At 33.7% G+C, this 18,694-nt stretch overlaps 1 protein-coding gene across 4 annotated transcripts in view; it reads left to right on the top strand.

Annotated features, from left to right (window-relative positions):
• Positions 1-18,694, top strand: part of Nipped-A (Transcription-associated protein Nipped-A) — a 207,852-nt gene that overhangs the window by 139,854 nt on the left and 49,304 nt on the right. For all 4 annotated transcript variants that reach the window (XM_081739846.1, XM_081739844.1, XM_081739845.1 and 1 more), the window contains exons 42-46: positions 1,671-1,922; positions 4,204-4,334; positions 5,019-5,175; positions 13,342-13,592; positions 15,910-16,081. In XM_081739846.1, coding sequence (XP_081595972.1) covers positions 1,671-1,922; positions 4,204-4,334; positions 5,019-5,175; positions 13,342-13,592; positions 15,910-16,081 — 963 coding nt within the window. The remainder of the gene's footprint in view (positions 1-1,670; positions 1,923-4,203; positions 4,335-5,018; positions 5,176-13,341; positions 13,593-15,909; positions 16,082-18,694) is intronic.

The following is an 18,694-nucleotide window of genomic DNA, read 5'->3' as shown; positions in this document are numbered from 1 at the left end:
GGAAACTAAAATCAGTCAAGGAAATTCTTCAGAATATACCGTGTCTAGAAAATTGCTATATTTCACGGAAGAGTCAGAAAAAATGCGATCAGATTTCAGGAAAGTATTCAGAAAATTCATATTACTCAAGCAGTGTTAACAAGCATTACAATTGTTCACAGAAGATATGAACACTAAAAAAAATCAGTGCAGATTCAAGATGATGATGATAAAAAGAATCTTTAGAGAGAAAGAAGCTTGAGAAGCACCAAAAGAAGTTAAAATTGTGAACTTTGGGAGAAGAACAAATTAAATAAAAACTTGAGGTACTACAGAAGAAAATAAGTTAGATTTGTTGATTGTAGATAATCTAAGAGATAGGCTATGTTATAGTATATTCAAAATGCCGAGATATTACGTCAGTGTATTATTATTTGTTACTAATGTTTTATTATATTCCAGACAGTCAAACAGAAAGTGTGACTTACACTAAGCATTTTCACTAACAAAGTAAGCATATACTGCATTTAATAATATTAATAGTAATAAGAAAGCAGGCCGTTCGACGGCTGTTGCAATAATAGAGGCCGATTTAATTTTAAAAAAAAAAAAGTATTTTTTTTTTTTTTTTTTAAATCTAACCATAAATGGTAATGTTCACGATGTCTCAAATCCGGGAAAATGTACTTACTTAATCATGAAAATTCGAGGAAAGTCAGGGTAATCAATATCAGGATTTCAGTGTGAACCATGGTGATTAAAAGATTACGAACTAATTTAAATCTCTGTCTGTTTCTGACAATTAAACAGATGCATTGGTGAAATATTAGATTTCAGTATGTTGAGGGAGAAAGAGTCCGTTTACTGGGATTCAAAGAAACCGAAAGTTTCGAGAGTGCATAAGTTCTTGTACGCTTTTGAATGAGAATTTTAAATTGAAAAATTGACTCTCCTTTTCCCTCTTTTAAGAAGTATTATAATTCAGTAAGGAAATAATTTCATGTAATAATGATATTTGAATTTACTAGTAAGACTATTCATTACTGTAGGGCAGCCGCAATGGCCCAGTGGTAGAGCACTTGCCTCTGGTGCATGGGGTTCTTGGTTCAATCCCAGGTCGCACCAAGTGAATTTTGTGGTGGACAAGCACCGTGTGCGTGTTTTTTTCTCGGGGATTCTCCAGTTTCCTCCTACTTTCTTCATTTCACCATTTCATTAATTTCTCATCGCCTCCTTTAGCCTAACCGGCATAAGTGTGGGGCGTAAAACTTAAAGATTTCATTTCATTCCATTTTGAATTTACTGTAATTCTGATAATAAAAATTTTACTCGTGTTTTATATGTTAACTGAATGGCCATTTATATAATGAAGGAAGACATACAACCATAGAAGTCTCTACCCCCTGAGAGAGGCAACACATGTGAAGATTTCAAATACTCTTTCAGGCAACCTTGGCATGAGGCATTAAAATCTATAGAACTTCTGCCAAAAAACCACCGGGATTAGCAATGTAATGTGCGTAGAAATCTATTGTAAACAGGCGTTATGCGGACTGTCTCCTAGTTGCGTTTGTATATCGGTCTTGTATCGGAAATCCCAAATATATAATTTAAATAGTATATCATCTTACAAGTTCGTTTAAGTCCTCTTATTTTTTATTTATTTATTTTTTCTCTCGTTATAATCGTAGGATGAAATTGACATCGAACTGTCATCAGTATCATCGGATCCACCAAAAAGGGAAGTCCCTGACCAACGAACAGCATTACAGCAACTGGTAACCCGACAGGCAAAGTTTATAGAAAACGTACGAGAAGTTAAGACTTTCCACTTTCTGTTTGCTGCGGCTCAGTTATGTCACATGGATACAAAATTGGCGGAACAAGTGTGGTTAGATTTTTTTCCAAGAATATGGAAAATTCTTAGTGATAAACAAAAGCACGTAAGTATAGATATGTATTACTTTCTAAAATAGGAAAAAGGAAGAAAAGTACAAATACAACTGAATTTAATTGCTTAATGTGTAGTCGGGACGTAAGCACAAACAAAACTGAAGTTTGTCGTGTTTTTTGTTTTATATATATTATTATTATTATTGTAATTTTATTGTTAAATGTGAATATGTATTTCGGTTTGTATGTTATAAACAGTTCGTGAACTTTTTGAGGTTATTTATAGCTTAATTAAAATTTAACACTGTATTTAATAAATGATCGAAGTTCTTCATCTGTATAGTTCCTTAGCAAATAGAACTTCTCGTTTACTATATTGAAGATACCACAAGTTAACTATTATATGATGTTAGTATTGTAAAAACTATATAAAATAATTTGTTTTAACTGGTTTGGGTATTGTTGATGTTTAAGTAGTGTTTCTGTGTTCAAAAAAGCACGAAGTTAACTCGACAGTATTCTTTAGTAATTAAAGGGCAACAGTGGTCATCAAGTTGAGTTGGGTTGAGTTGAGTTGATTTTGAGTTTAACGTCCCTTTCAGCAGCGAGGCTATATGAGACGGGATCTACTGATTAACGTGGAATCTGAACCACTTGAGCTCCTGCCGGGTATCGAATCCGGGTCTCCCATGTCAAAGGCGCGTACGCTAACCGCTTAGCCACGGAGGAGCTTTGGTTATCAAGTTAAAAGGAAGTCAGCTTTTACGTATGTTCAGATGTTTTTGTGCTAGTAAAGCTTAATAGAATAAGATACCAAACATTTTCCAAAGAACTGAGATGATGTTTTTTTGCAGCCATCCAGATAACTTAAATTTGAATCTTTAAGATTTTAAGATCAAACTTCTTATTTTCCGTCCAAGTATATAGGAAGCAACCATGTAAAGGAAATAATTCTGTACCATTAATAGTAGGCCGACCTTTTTCCTATGTTGCTGGTAAATGTTAGGTTGCCTTCTTAATAAGAGGCAAACATGTTGATATTCGTGTCTCTGTTTCGTCTTTTCTTTAAAGTTGCTAATGTCTCGTTCATTCTTATGAATGAAGAAAGGAACTAAAAAGGACATTAGTATCAACTTAAACCTAGCATTCTGTAAACAAATATAGAAAGAAAGAAAGAAAAGAAAAGAAGGGGTGGAGTGGCTACCTTGTGCTTTCTTGTTTATTACTTCAATATTTCTTTTGTCTCTGGAACGTCATTAGCACAATTTTTATTACTGTATTACAGGATCCATACTTTTACATCTCGTATTGTATGTTCTGTTTCCTGTAAAGAACAATTAGTGGAAAGTATTCAGCGACTTAATTTCAATTTTTGACTGTCCTTAATTCTTGTACCTGTATTTCCCATAGTTCACTGTTTTTACAAAAACAATATTTACAGTAATAATTTATGCGGAATTCTACAATATTTCTTTAATTTATGTTCCATATGATTGTACCTCAATTAATTTTTGGTTGTTGTAAACATTAATTCTACTCATAAGTTTAACACTTCGCAAATTTTGTGAATGTTGGCACTAAGATGATTGAATATTTATTTTGGCTTATGTAGTTTGTCAGTGAGTGAGGAAATGTAAAAATAAGGATCCGGTAATCAGGAACAAAAATAGTGCTGAGGAAAAGAAATATAAATAAAGCAGTAAACACACAGAGGCACCAGATGAACCACTTTTCTTATGAATATGTGCTATAGTTTCTATAAATAGATATTAGCGTTCTGTAGTTAAACAAGGCATCAACAGAGGCATATAGATTATGGAGGTCAGTGAACGTGTGCATATCCGGCCAATCAGTGACTTGCATTACCAGACGTATCAAATACACGATGTCCAAGGTCAATTGGCTCTATTATACACATTGTAGTCTCTGTGATTTCTATACTGAACTTAACGATAGAAACTGTGTATACTAGTCGTTTCCAACTGGTCAAGGGGATGTAGGAGAGCAAGGGTGGCAGTGTACGCGTAGTCATAAATCTACGAGAGTATGCTTGCAAAATCATCGACTACACTTTCATATTTACTTGTCACACTGCATTTTAACAATGTCAAGATACGTGATATCTCCTCCCTCTCTGAGAAGACGAGAAGCAAACAGTGACGTCACAGAGCATTCTGTTGGATATGATTGGTATATACGTATCTCAGTAGTCAAGAAACATCTTCTCAGTTTACCCCTTCTAGAAAGATTCAGCTCACTTTCTTAAAGCTCAACATGTGTATTTGTTTTTGATACAAAAAAGTTATATATAAATTTCTGTATTTTATTTAGGCTCTTGTAGGAGAAATAGTTCCATTCTTATGTAGTGGAGCTCACGTTATTCAAAAGGATTGTCATCCAAGTGCACTGAATACATTTATTGAAGCATTGTGTCAGTGTGTGCCACAGATTCCTATCAAACGGTATGTATTTTGATTATCTAGTGCTTTATGTAATATAAGTAATCGCTTCATATGATAAATTATTGTATACATTTCATCTTTTTTTCCCTCATATTGTCCATTATCGTCGTGTCTAGATCGTATTTAAACATCCACAGTAGCAGAAACAATGCTAATACTAGCAGGATGTATGTAATATTTCTAGTTTCAATCGTAGAGAAACAAAATACATATCTTCTGCATGTCTGTGTTTCTACTATCTGCCACCAGTGTTTGATAATGAGGAATTTATCCCATTGAGTTTTCTTATTGAATACGGAATTTGATTGATTAGTTACGGAAGTTTATTATTATTTTCATTCATTAAAAAAAAAAATACAAAAAAACCAATAGTGTGTTCAAGTTTCAAGTTGCAGAAACATTTTTCAAGTTCCGCATTGTTCGCGTTCGTTTTCTGATCACCTTTATCATTTTTCTTTTGAATTGTAATTTTCATATTTCTGTAAGAGATTCAGAAATATTAGAAATAGTGTAAAGTACAAAGAATTTCTGTTACATGGTTTATTTTAACAGTTCTTTGTATTATGATCAATCTTGTCTTTCCTATTTTATATATATATATATATATATATATATATATATATATATATATTGCTGAAATAAAGTTATGATTATGATTATTCTTATTTATTCTTTTCCTTTCAGGTGCTTAATGAAGTACTTAGGAAAATCTCATAATTTGTGGCACAGAATGACACTTAGCTTGGAACAGTTGTTCGAAAATGGTAATAATTCCCACCTAAAGATAAAGAAAGAGGTGTTAGATTGCTACGAATTTGAGCCAGTAACATCTCCGCAGCAGGTAAGAATGCAATAATGGCTATTAACTAAGTCTAAAATTACAACATGAAATAGGGAGAAAGGAATTAGAAAAAGGGACGAAAGTTGAAAAGTAAACAAATCTTGTTTATTTATAATGAATCTGATCAGAATTAAAATAATAATCGTAGTTAATAAGTTAATAAAAAGATTTGTTATGAAGCATAAGAGATTAGGTATTGAAAAATTATAGTAATAATTAATGACGGTTTTAAAATGTGACTTCATTATACAAAGGTGAGTCATAAGTCATGCAGTATTTCCACAACCAAAACAACAGGCACGTGTACCCGCCATGATCAATCGTAAGTACAACGTCAAACTGGTCCAAGAGGTAGCGCGCTAAGCGGACTACTTAACACAGAGACTGCAACTCCGTCAGTGTCTTCAATCAGTTTTTAGTAGCAGTTACAATAAATGCTCAACAACGTCTGATACTTGAACTGTTATTATAGAAGTTCGAACTCGGACGTAACACTACGGCAACAATCCAAAACATTTGCCGCGCGAAAGGGGAAGGTGAAGTAAATCATATCTACTCGTTGGTTCTAGAAATTTCGTGCAGATTATAAAAATATCGAAGATCAGCCAATGTCCGGCCGCGCCAGGATAACAGATTCTGAGGTCACATTACATGCTGTTGAGGCAAATTCAGTCACCAGCACACGGCGATTGTCAAATAAGCTCGGCGTGTCTCAGTTCATTGTACTACATCACTTTCACAAAGTCGAGAAAACCTTCAGGAGCAACCGCATTTGACACATAAGTTGATCCCATCTCAGGTCCAGATGAAAATGGATGTGTGACAGATCTTTTTGTCATGTATTATATTTTGCATTTTGTTTGCGTCCGACCATTAATATAAGGCTTATTAATGGCTATGGATCAAACATGACAACATTCCGGAGCCCGATGGCACTCTAGGTCGCTCTGGTCTGATGAGACAGGCAGGGGGTGTTATGATTTCGTTTGCTGTTAGAGATGACAGGGGAGAGAAGAAAAATTCCCCATTGCCGTTTCGTTTTCAATGTAGTGCAGTTATTAATATATCAGTTAATAGTAAGGTAAATCTGATGCTAAGTAGTAAAAGCAAGTTAAGTGTCAGTAGCGAGTAATAGCTTTGTTCTGCATTTCAAGTTACGAGTAATAATTATGTCGTCTATGAATGTTGCTTTACCCGTAAGAAATATGAAAATAGCGTATTAGAGGTATTCAGTATTTTCATGGTGCCTGTTGTTAATTTATCTACTAATTATTTACTTAACTGTGCAATAAACGATTTTTCCCATGGCCTCCTGGCCTAGAAAGCTCAAGAGGTCGATATGTACGTACATTTTAGTTGACTCCAAAGCAACTACCAAACGAAAAAAGAAAAAGCTGAAAAAAAAAAAGACTAAAAGAAGTAATGTCTAAATTGTAACGAAAACTAATTACTCTTGTTTAATTTTTGATGGCAAAAATTGGGAATTCCGTCAAATCTCTTATAAAATAGCAAACAATACTATATAAACCTATATATGAAACAAAATGTTCAACTTTTCCCTGACAAGTATAGCCATTTCTTCGGGAAAAAAATAAGAACGAGATTTATCTGAATTAAAATTTTGAGAAAGATGAATACTCAACATTTTACATCACATTACTCATGTCAAAGAATCCTTGATTAACCATATAGCCAGTGACCTAAAAAATTTAAAATTTTCCGAAATATAGATGCGTAATCACACAATTGAAACAGTTCTATATGTCATCAATAATAAACAACATGAGATTAGTAGAAAAGAAGAAAGATTTTCAAATTCGGAAAAGTTTCATTATTGATTTGACGTAAATAGTATTTGATAGTAAACTTCAGCTCAAGTACAAGGCAGGACTTGCGGTAAATTTTTAAAATGCGATCGTTCGAGCATAATTGTACGTATTCTAGAAGTAGGTAAAGAGTCAACATGGTTGATTGCAGTTTAATGTCTTGCCAAAAAATGATGTACGTATTGATCAGATGTGCATCTATAGTTATAAGTGATCCGCCGGTGATAGAATCGAGGATAATGCGAACTCAAGAAACATGTGCACCATTGTATAAAAATTCAACAATTGTTGCGAAAATTATCACTGAACTTGCTTCTTGACTGATTTTAACACCATGCAATTGGGGTTATTGAGAAACTTCAAAGAAGATATACACTGTTTTGTTTCAAAAACGATTCAGTTTGGTGAGTTATCGAGGAAAATATTTTTAAATCGTGCTATTTAAATAAGGAAACTTTGATAGTGCTTTCCTTTAAGGTCATTTTCTCGTAAAGCCATAGACAAATACTTTTTTAAAATAGTCCCTTTGGACTCAGCGTCCTCAAATTGGTATAAAAAGCGCAATGAGAAATGTATCCAGACGTGGACACTTCATCATTAGCGTAAGCGGTACTTCAAAGATCTCAACTTTCAAGTAATTTTTCTCATGACCCCATGGACCTATATGTTCAGAAATGGTTCCATCCAATTCCTTATCCTCAACTTAGTGTAAAACGAGAAATTAGAAATTTATCCAAGTGTAAGTATTTTTTACCAGTGTCATGAATATTAGTTCTTTGGGCAAATTACCCTCTTTTACTCGCTTATCCGTGATCAATTTGAACCTCAACTAATGTGGATACCTTAAAGAAATACGCTGTTTTATCAAAATTGTACTAGTTTTACAAAGTTTATAGGAAAAATTTTCCGGATGTATAATGGGTAAATTTAGTGTGTGAATTAGGTTATTGATATTGAAGAGATAACATGAGACCCAACAAAACACAGAGGTCTGAAGGCGGGATAATGCAAAATGAGACAAATACACTTTCCCTCCATCCCAACACACATACATAAACATGATTATCTGACGACTGTAATAAATAAGCAATTTATTAAATCAAATAACTTAATAATAACTAAATTATCTATATATTACTTGAGATAAGTATACCCGCCCCTAAACTTTCCGAATGTGTTTAATATAGGATTGAAAGTATCTTTAACGAATATGTATAATGTAGAACATGTGCAAATCCATACGTAACTTTGTTACACATAGTATATTGTCGTCATCGAAATTCACCTATAGGATTACTAGTGACAACCATAAGTACAATAAAATAGTTAATCTCAGCGATGGTGAAACCAAGGGTAGAGAATGTGTAAATTGTGGTAGCTGTGAGTATAACATTAGAAGAAGCCAAAACCGAACACTTTCCATCGTTCATTTTGGAACATAGCTAGCAGATTAAGATTAGATGAAAGAGAAAGAGCCGGTGGAACCTGACAATATACTCGAAGTTTTTATCACTAAACATTGTTTTCGGGGGCAAAATGAGTATCCCCGGTAGAATTGCTTCAGTAGTTTCTTTGAAGGAAGGGTTGAAAATATGATCGAGGAAGTAAATCTCCCTTGTTCCCTTAATTCGTACCCTGGCAATTTGCAAGATCGGGTGGATTTTTCTCCTTTTTCCTTGATTGAGGGTAACCCCTAGTACCAGACTTACTTGGAAAGACTGAAGGAAAGCACATAACAAAATCTCATCGAAATTTGATAACTTTTACGGACGTCATCATGAAACAGATACACCAACAAATCGGAATGCCGATTGAGTCGAATAATAGAAGCTCGCTACGTTTGCTTCAGTATTGAATTTGTGTGTGCCAGTTTTATTTGTTTCCTTACATTACTTTCTAGACTCAAAATAAAATAGACTCAATGTCATTAATGTCATTAAATGGATGTCTAGCTGATAAGCTAGACATCCATTTAATGACATTAATGACATTGAGTCTATTTTATTTTGAGTTTTGTATTTATCAGTCTTACAGATCAGTACGGAAGTACAAAAATACATGCACATTCGGAAACATAATACAAAGTGCTTTCATTCGTAACATTACATTCATACGCAAATTAAGTATGTAAGTTGTTTTTTTTTTCTCAAAAAGTCTTCAAAATATTCTTTGTTTTATGCTATGTTATAATTAAGATATTCTTTGTTTTATGCCATGTTACAGTTCTTTGATAACTTTCTTGGTATGTTCTTTTGAAATAACGCAATAACATCATCTATAGTATAAAATTGAAAGTGACTGTGTTTGTGACTGTTAACCCCTTGAACCACTCGACCGATCTCGATCAAATTTTCAACATTGATAAGGTTCGGGCCTGGAGTGTTTTTATCATTTCACTTTGACAGTAGAACTTAGGGGAGGAGGGGACATTATAAGAAAATAAATAAAACAATAATTCTTGAACCACCCGACCGATCTCGATCAAACTTTCAACATAGATAAGGTTTAGGTCTAGGATGTTTTTGTCATTTCACTTTTACGGTGCAACGTAGGGAAATGGAGGGGGAGACGTAAAAATAACAAAAATAAAAGTGAATGTCTTTGTGACTTTATCACGCTTAAACCACCCAACCTATCTTAATAGATGAGGTTCAGTTCTGGGGTGGTTTTTATCATATCACTTCGACACAGTAAGGGACACTTCTGGATGATACACTTCTGCCGTAAATTTCCACGTTGGTATACCATCCAGAAGTGTCTCTTACTGTACAACTTAATAAATCTTGAATCAAATTGTCAACATAGATGAGATTCGGGCCTGAGATGTTTTTTGTCATATCATTTTGACGGTATAACTTAAGGGAGAGGAAGAGACATATTTTTTAAAATGATCGAAAATGACGGATACTAGTGCCGAATCTATAATTTTTGGTGGTCGCTGAAATGAGCAGTGACACTTCTGATGCCATTCAAATCCAAATTCAGCCCCACAACGTGGGGAGGGGATATATAAGTATATATATATATGATTGAAATGACCAATATCAGTCGAATTCATAGTTTTCGGGATCACTGAGATGAACAGTGACACTCCTGATGCCGTACTCCGCAACATTAGAAGAGAAAAGGGATATATAAAAATCATCGAAAATGGCCGACATCAAAGAGCGCTTTAGTAATAGTAAAAAGTAAGTAACTAACGGAACATATTACTATTTTTTCTTAATTTAACCCATCGTAGCGGGTAATTGATGCCAGTATATGATAATTTTGGAAAGTAGCCATTTCAGTATTTATAAAATAGTATTAAACCAACTAAAAATTGAAAATCTTTCTCAGTAACAACATAGAGTTCTATGTTTTTCATTAGAATAGTATATTCCCATATTTTCGCTAGTATATTCAATTGCTCCAAGTTCCAGGATGTTCATCCTCGCCCCCCTCCCCTCCAAAGACGGGCACAGTTCTTTCGAATTAACTAGCCTTCTGCCTCAAATTTATCATTCTCCCCCAAATTTACCATTCTCCAATTTGATTTTACCATTTCCAGTGACAAAGGATGTCTTCCAAATATTTTGATGTGCGCAATCTACACCGTAAAACCCGCCTGTGCAAAATAATTCTCGTATTCCAGATAGAAAAATGTAAATACCTGTCAGTTATGACGTCAAAACTATGCCCACAGATTTTTAAACTTTAAAAAAAATAATTAAAAAACACTAAATTTTCGATATTCTATACTGTATGTATTATTTATAAAACATATTAAGCAGTTACAAACTGCAGGAGAAGAGATCTGCAGTTTGAAATTAGTTTCTGGACACTTCTTTCTTAGTATTCCTGCTGGGTATATAATCTGTGTCTACCGAACAAAATAATTATGCATGCCATCCACAGCGGCCGGCGTGCATAATTCTCAGCAGTTTGTTTTCCGAGTGCTATAAGGAATCATTCGAAATACTAAATTTATAGTTTGTCACTTCAGAAATTGTCAGCTTAAGGACAGTACAGCAATAACAGGTTTTTTATAAGCTTGATTTGCTTCTCTTTGACTATCTGATAAAGGAAGAGTACCACCGATATAAAAATTATTAATACAGCCCAGATTTATATGCAAAATGCATGTTTATAGTAACATGCAGAAACGTATGGAAAATGTTTTCTTCTCTCCGACGGACTTGCAAGGATTCGTTTGAGACGCATGTGTTGGTGCCTGTAAGTGCATATTTTGAGTGAATTTCGATGTGCATGCATATTTCGTAAACTTTGCAGGATACTACATATTTCCGAATTTTATTAATGCATACTAGCATATTTGAGAGTATATCACAAGAAAGTAGGTTATATTTAAAGTGAACTGATTCATATTGTAACGCCGATGTAGAATAAAATGTTCTATAGAATAATAGAAGATAGTGTGGTATCCTATTAGTCCACCTGACTTGTCCTGCACACGATCTTCATTGCGTAATAGAAACAATCAGATGCTAATATGTAGCAGTAAACGCACTTGTATCAAATGTAAAGAAAATATTTATGAAAGATCGTGTGCGCGATGTATCTTTCGCGAAGTTGCGAAACATTTTCCAGTACCTTCTCAACCAGTAGAGCTCATGGCTAGAAACTATGGCGTATTATGGAGATAACGTAAATCAGTGAAGACAGTTGTAGACTCTCTAAGTCCCGATGATATAGCCACTATTTATGTATCTTAAAAATGTTTTTCTACAAGTGATATTGAGAACAAAATTAAGTACATACACAACCACTTCTCGAGAATACCTAAAATTATCAGACAATTAGAATCGCGCAAGAATGCTTTGCAACATTCACTCTCCTTGATGGGCGAATTATCGCAGACTTTGTCCAGTGAAACAACTCACTGCCTTGCGAAAATAGCGTCAGATAAACTTTGCAAAGTATTTGGCAAAAATCCCGGGTACAAAACAATTTGTACCATTGCAAATGTACTTAATTGTGAAAGCATGGAAAAAAACGTAACACAGGAAGACTTTTTTTTTTTTTTTTTATACATGTACCAGGGAAAGAAACTTTTCGACCTACAAAACTATTCTTACTGATAAACGCAAATGGTTGACAGAAGAAAACCTAAGAAAAATGTTAATAATTCATTGAAAAGAAATGAAATTTTTGAGTTTTACGTCCGACGGTTATGCCGGTTAGGCTAAAGAGACGGTGATTATGAGAAATGAATGAAATGGTGGAATAAAGAAAGTGGGAGGAAACGGGAGAACCCCGAGGAAACCCACGCACACGGTGTTTGTCCACCACAAGGTTCACTTGGCGGGAGCAGGTTTTGAACCCGCGATCCCATGCACCAGAAGTGAACGCTCTACCACTGAGCCACCGCGGCCCCAATAATTCATTGCAAAAGAGATCGTTAAGGTAAGGTATTTTTGTGAGAAACTGACATTTTATTTTCTTAGTGTATATTTCAGTGGATATGTTAAATTTTTAAATGCATATTTTAGTGCATATTTTCTATATTTTTCGTGTATATTTGCATGCATATTTTGGGGTTTGTTTGTGCATGGAAATCCGGGCTCTAATGATTAAAGTCTCAAAGGAGGAATATTTAGCGACAGCAATTAAAATTATGTATTGAAAATATAATAGACACCTTCAACATCAGTAAATATGAAAAGTCTTATTATTATTATATCATTTTATTATTTTATCACGTGACAAGGACATTTGTATGGTAGTTGATTCAAAACATAGTTTACATTACATTCACTATTCTGTTCTTTAAACAGAGATAGTAGTTTGAGATTGTGAAGAAGTTTTTAAAATATGACCACATCACTGCAAAGAATGAGATAGGTGGTAAACCTCGAAACACTCCGTCACCAATAACAGGATATAACTACCATTCTTGTTTGAGAAACCTCTTTGATGCATCAAATGAAGAACTACTAAAAGCAATTGGTTTGCCCTCCTTTGAAGCAAGCGTACATAAGCATAGACTTCGAGACAAATTGAAGTCAAAATGTTCCCTTTGGAAAACGTGCAAATTACTCAAATTACTGCTGTGGAAACCCTCATAAAGCACTTGAAATTCGTCGGAAAAAAATACTCGCAGAATATCCATTTCACATACTTTTGAGAAAAAAAATAATGATTAATTTTTTAATCATTAATGATTTTTTTTAACAATTATTAATTGAAAATTAACTTCGGAAAATTTATTTGATTAAATTTAAATTTACAGAAAATTTAAGTAATTAATTCAATCGTCATTTTGTTTAACGGATTAATTAGAAGTCTGGTTACCCCATTAGTATTCAGTTCTTTTTTATGTATTTATTTTGTATTCCAGGAAATTTCCGATGCATTATCAGACATGTACTCACTGTTATGTGAAGAAGACATGTGGTCAGGTTTATGGCAAAAACGTGCAAAGTATGCTGAAACAAACATTGCAATAGCTTTTGAGCAACAAGGATTTTTTGAACAAGCTCAAGGTGCTTACGAACTGGTTATGTCTAAAGCTCGCCAAGATTATGCTTCAACTCCGTCGCCTGTGAGTTTGCAAAGTGAATTCACGTTATGGGATAAGCACTGGATCAGGTAATAACATTTTTGTTCTTAATATATTCGTTGTTTTATTTTTTATTCAGAGTATCTATTTGTGCTTTCAAAAAGTGAGAATAATGATGAAGTTGCTATCTGGAGTGGGCAAAAATTAAAAAAAAAAAAAGAAAGTCTGTATTTCATTTAAAAGGCATGTATTCTTTAATATATATATATATATATAAAAAAAAACTAATGACTTGGCGACAAGAGATACTGTTATAATGTGTATTGTTCTTATTAGTAACAGTACAAGTGTACACTTCTTTGGAATTTAGCAAGGAAACAAATCGAAACCTATTTATTGTACTAGATCTCTTCCATTTGGGAGAAAAAGTGCAATTGTATTTCGTATCTTGTAATCTTCGGAATATGTTACCTAAAAGGCTGCTCCTATTCCGCCCATTCTGAGTTTAACCGTTATCCCACCAGGCAGATGCGATTATATGTACGAAGTAATTAAGTTTTCTCTTTCAGTCTTGACTGGAGCAATAATTACACAAACTAATAAAAATTTTAATATATGAAACTTTATAAAATTAATTTATTTACGGTTCGGTTAAATATAGAGAATTTTCAGAAACCTGTCTTGTGACTTACCAAGCTATTAATCCTAAGAATCCCAAGAGGGGGAGGAGAATGGGAGACTCTTCGAACTCACATTTTTTTTAATCAACATGTTAATCAGCCAGTTCTTTTTTAATTACTGGTTAGGTATTTGTTAGTTAGATAGTTTGCTATAGTGATATAAAAAATATTTCATAAGTATTTTAGAAAATAAGAATAGTAGGTCCGAAGACCCCTCACTCCGAGACTACCTGGGACGATTTCATTTGAAGATCATAAGAAATTTATTTTAAGTACCCGACTATTATCTGGTCGAAATATCAAATTTTATCTCCCATGTCTTCGATTAAACGAAGTATGTATCTGACCACGCTACCCAACGAGGCAACAATTCTGTACTATTGGCAACAGGTGTGCCTGTTTTTGTACACTTTCTTGTCAGCTCGGTATCAGCTAAGAATACTATAGCTTCTTGTGGAAAAAAATGAAATAAATCTTACGTGTTTTATGTAGGAGAGTACAAATATTTTGATAGCCTAACAAAATTTTTAAAAAATAAAACTTTTAACTTTATTATATATATAAAAAAAATTGCTAAGTCAGTCCGATTAGCCACCCTCCCCTTCTCTTGGGATGACGTGTTATCTAAAATATCTTGGAATTCCTACGGTTAAGGACAACTTAACGAGATCGGTTGGTTAGAATTCGAATGAAATTTTTTAGACTTGACGGGAATGTTAGTACAAGGCTTTTTTCCGATGTCTTCCAAACACGTACATTTTCATAACATAAGTAAAAATGTAATTGTTAGTTCAGCAGTCGAATCAGTTTTGTTCAGCTACGTAAGGTTTTATTTATTTTTTTTTCTTTCTTTCTTTTCAATTTTCATGTATTGATAGAATCAGACAAATTTGAATTCCACGTGTAAAGGTAAAATTGTAAGAAAGGTAGCAATATCGGACACTGATCTCGAAGTTGTTAAATCTAGGAAAAGTAATTGGATAACATTTTTAATAGCTGGTGCTGAAACTACTAAAACACCCATTTTTGAAACTATTAACGTACCAAATGGCAAAAATCACTTCGTTATTGCAAATGATTGAATAATACGAATATTCAGGAGAATTGAAGGGGTATCAAATGGAGTTAAGGTAGAGAAGGTGAATGCCCTGCGAATTCTATGGGACTAATGTACTGTTTTGATTTTGGGAACCAATCCTCTTGCCGACTGTCAAGTACTAAAGGAAGAGTTTCAGGTTCATAAAGTTTTTATTACTATTTTTGAAACTAATGTGTGTAGATATGATCAGCAACAGTTAAAAAAAAAAAAAAAAAAAAAAGATAATTTTATATTTTCTTTGGTAAGGGATTAAGACATGTAAAACATGTAAAAATCTTCGTGAAGTCAAAGGTCTTTACTTAGTGTGTGCTAAGAGAATTGGATACCGAAATCATACTAGGAAATTGATCATTCAATTAGGATTTCCAGGGCACATATTAAGGTGAGTGGTTGTTTTCTTAACAGAATGTAGCAGTCTTTATCTTTGTTAAAAGATGATGTTTTATATTTTTTGTTAATCGTCCAGTTTATTCTCTTGGAAAGAAAGAGGAAAAGAGTATCGAATGAAAGATCAAATGACAGGAAGTGAAAAAAAAAAAGTAAAGTGCTTTCAGTTTAATAAAATACATCATGTGATTTCATCTTAAAGAGAAGCTATGCTTATTATGTTGTGAATTTCCATTCCAGGTGCTCAAAAGAACTGAATCAGTGGGATTTGCTTTTAGAATATGGTAACTCTAAAGGATGTGGAAATCCTTTCTTAGTTTTAGAAAGTGCTTGGAGAGTACCCAATTGGACATTAATGAAAGATGCTTTGCAGCAGGTGGAGCAGAGTTGTCCTAAAGAAATGGCTTGGAAGGTATTTTATTATTATTATTAAATCAGATTCCATTGCATCAGTAAAGTAATGTATAATTAACATTAGGAATAAGTTATTAAGAAATCGGAATTATCACTTTCCAATTCCAGTATTTAAACCCATAACAAACTATGCACGCAATTATTCACTGCAACTTTCTTCTGCTTTAAAAAAAAAAAGTAAGGAAAGTAAACAAAATACTAGTGATCTGTAGATTGTTGTTTTGTTTCAATAGATAATGAAGTAATCAGGTATACTGGTAAAGTACGACGATTCAACCACACTGCGTCATGTATAGAAAAGATATACAATGATATAATTGCCAAAATATTTTTGGAAAACTATTTACATTATGCAGAATTACTGTAACTAATAATTGTTTTATAGTGTGTTCTAAATTTTCTCGCGGCTATATGATTAGCATATACGCTTCTGGCGCGGGAGATCCAGGTTCGATTCCCAGTGGGACCTCATGTAGTTCGGATTTCATGTTAAGCTGTAGGTCACGTCTCAAAGCCTCAGTGCTGAACTTCAAATCAACAAACTTACCTATAATCTATTCTATGTGTCATAGCAAGTTGAAGCAAGAAATTTTAATAATCAAAGTTTTTCTGTGATTATTTATTGAGAACATTGATACAACTCCACTCGAGTACCCAAAATTTGAAATTTTCTTTCTTACCTTATGTATGTAAAAGTTTCCAGATTGTATTTAATGGAAATAAAACGAGCCATTTAGTTTAAATAAAGCATTATTTCAACCAATATAAATTTCGTCAACATTGGGGCATTCTTCGATTCTGTATATTTACAGTCTTTTGGAGCACTCGTATATCCAGGCACGTAGCCAAGGGGGGGGGGGGTCCGGACCCCCCTTCGAGACCAGAAATGAAAAAATTAAGGAAGGATGAAACAAAAAGAAACGAAAAAAAGAAGAATCAGAGTTAAAAATAAAAAGATAGAGCAAGCATTTGGTTACTCTTTCTTATGAGAAGATTTGTATTACATGCAGTACATGGTGGCGAATGAGCGAGATATCCTGGAAAAGTCAGGGAATTTGAAATTTCTAGAAAAGTTAGGGAATTTTCAGAATTTCTGCTACTAGTCAGGGAAATTTCAAGCTTTTGAAAGTATAGTGACATTCTGTAACAGCGTAGACATTTTTTATCATACTTTTTCATCATTGCTTCTCTGCACTATCAAACATGTTATTTCAGAAACAGTTTTCTACTGCTCCTTTAACCTGTCATTTGGAGCAAACAGTAGTTGACGGAATAATGAAAACAAAAAAGTTATATGGAAAGAAAGTTCTGTTAATATTTGATTCAGCAGAGAAGGGAACACAAATATTGTAAAATATTTTGCAAGACATTATTGAATATGTACTTTTTATAATAGTGAATATGTGCTTTTTATAATAGTTGAGGTCATAATGAAGGGAAAATTGTTATATTTGAATAAACAGAGGAAGGAGCGTAGATTGTAAACTCCTTTTCAATACTTTTTTTTTAAACTTTTACTCGAGATTTCTTCATAGTTTGTTATTAAAATACTGACATATCCTCATTTTATTGTCCTAACAAACCAAGATATTCACAGTAAAGTAGTTTAGATTGATCGAGCTCTGGGCTTTCAGTATTTCACGTTACCCCCCCCCCCCCCTCTTCATTACGAAATCCTGGCTAAACCAACCAATATATGTTCCAGTAAAATAGTTTAGAATAATCGAGCCACTGGTGTGATGACTACAATACTTGATGTTACGGACCCCCTCCTTTACGAAATCCTGGCTACGTGCCTGATATATCCCAATAAAAACAATTAAATTTATGTTTGGAATGAGGCACTCCAGGATAAGGAAGATGATGCTAATGTCCAGTGGTAATGTTAATGTGACCCGAGTCATCGTAGTCCCAATTGGGTAAGCAGAGAGGGCACGGTGGTACCGTGCTTATCTTTGGTGCGAACTCCTTGGTTTGAAACAAGATTGTGTTAGATCGTAGCGGACAACATCGTATGTATTGGTTTTCTCGGAGTTCTCCCTCTTGCTGTCATTATTACTCTTCTTCCATCACTACTCACTTCATTCGTCGCGTCTTTCGTAATCTACAGGATACAGCCGCTGCAATAAAATGTGTATGTATAGCTTGATGTCCTGCAGAACAAATTTTATTTCCGGATCGGCTCATGGCGTCTAACATTTCATAGATTCATAGATTTTAATGAATGCCATGAAATATCTTTACGGTTAAATCTTAGTGAACGATTGAGAAAACGGTTTTAAAAGAGAATAAAATTTTATACTTCTGTTACCTCTACATATAGTTCTCATATCTTTAACCTTACAGATTCAGGTTAAATAAATTTAGTCTCTAGACAATACTTGTTTCCATGAAATAGATAAGTAAATAATAAAAAGGATAATTAATTTTTTCGTAGATACATCTAATTCTATAAGAGAATATTTACTTTAGATAGCTTTTGACTAACCATTTTACAAATTTAACTCCTAGGACTACAACTCAGGACGGGCCTTCTTTGTTTATTCTTTAGTTCAGCGTTCCATGATTTTGTCCAGCAGGCCAATAGCGCTTCTCCTGAACATGTAACCAG

This window comes from Thermobia domestica, chromosome 15, assembly GCF_964235325.1.
Source record: "Thermobia domestica chromosome 15, izTheDome1.hap1.1, whole genome shotgun sequence".
NCBI lineage: Eukaryota > Metazoa > Arthropoda > Insecta > Zygentoma > Lepismatidae > Thermobia > Thermobia domestica.
This window is presented reverse-complemented; position numbering and strand designations above follow the sequence as displayed.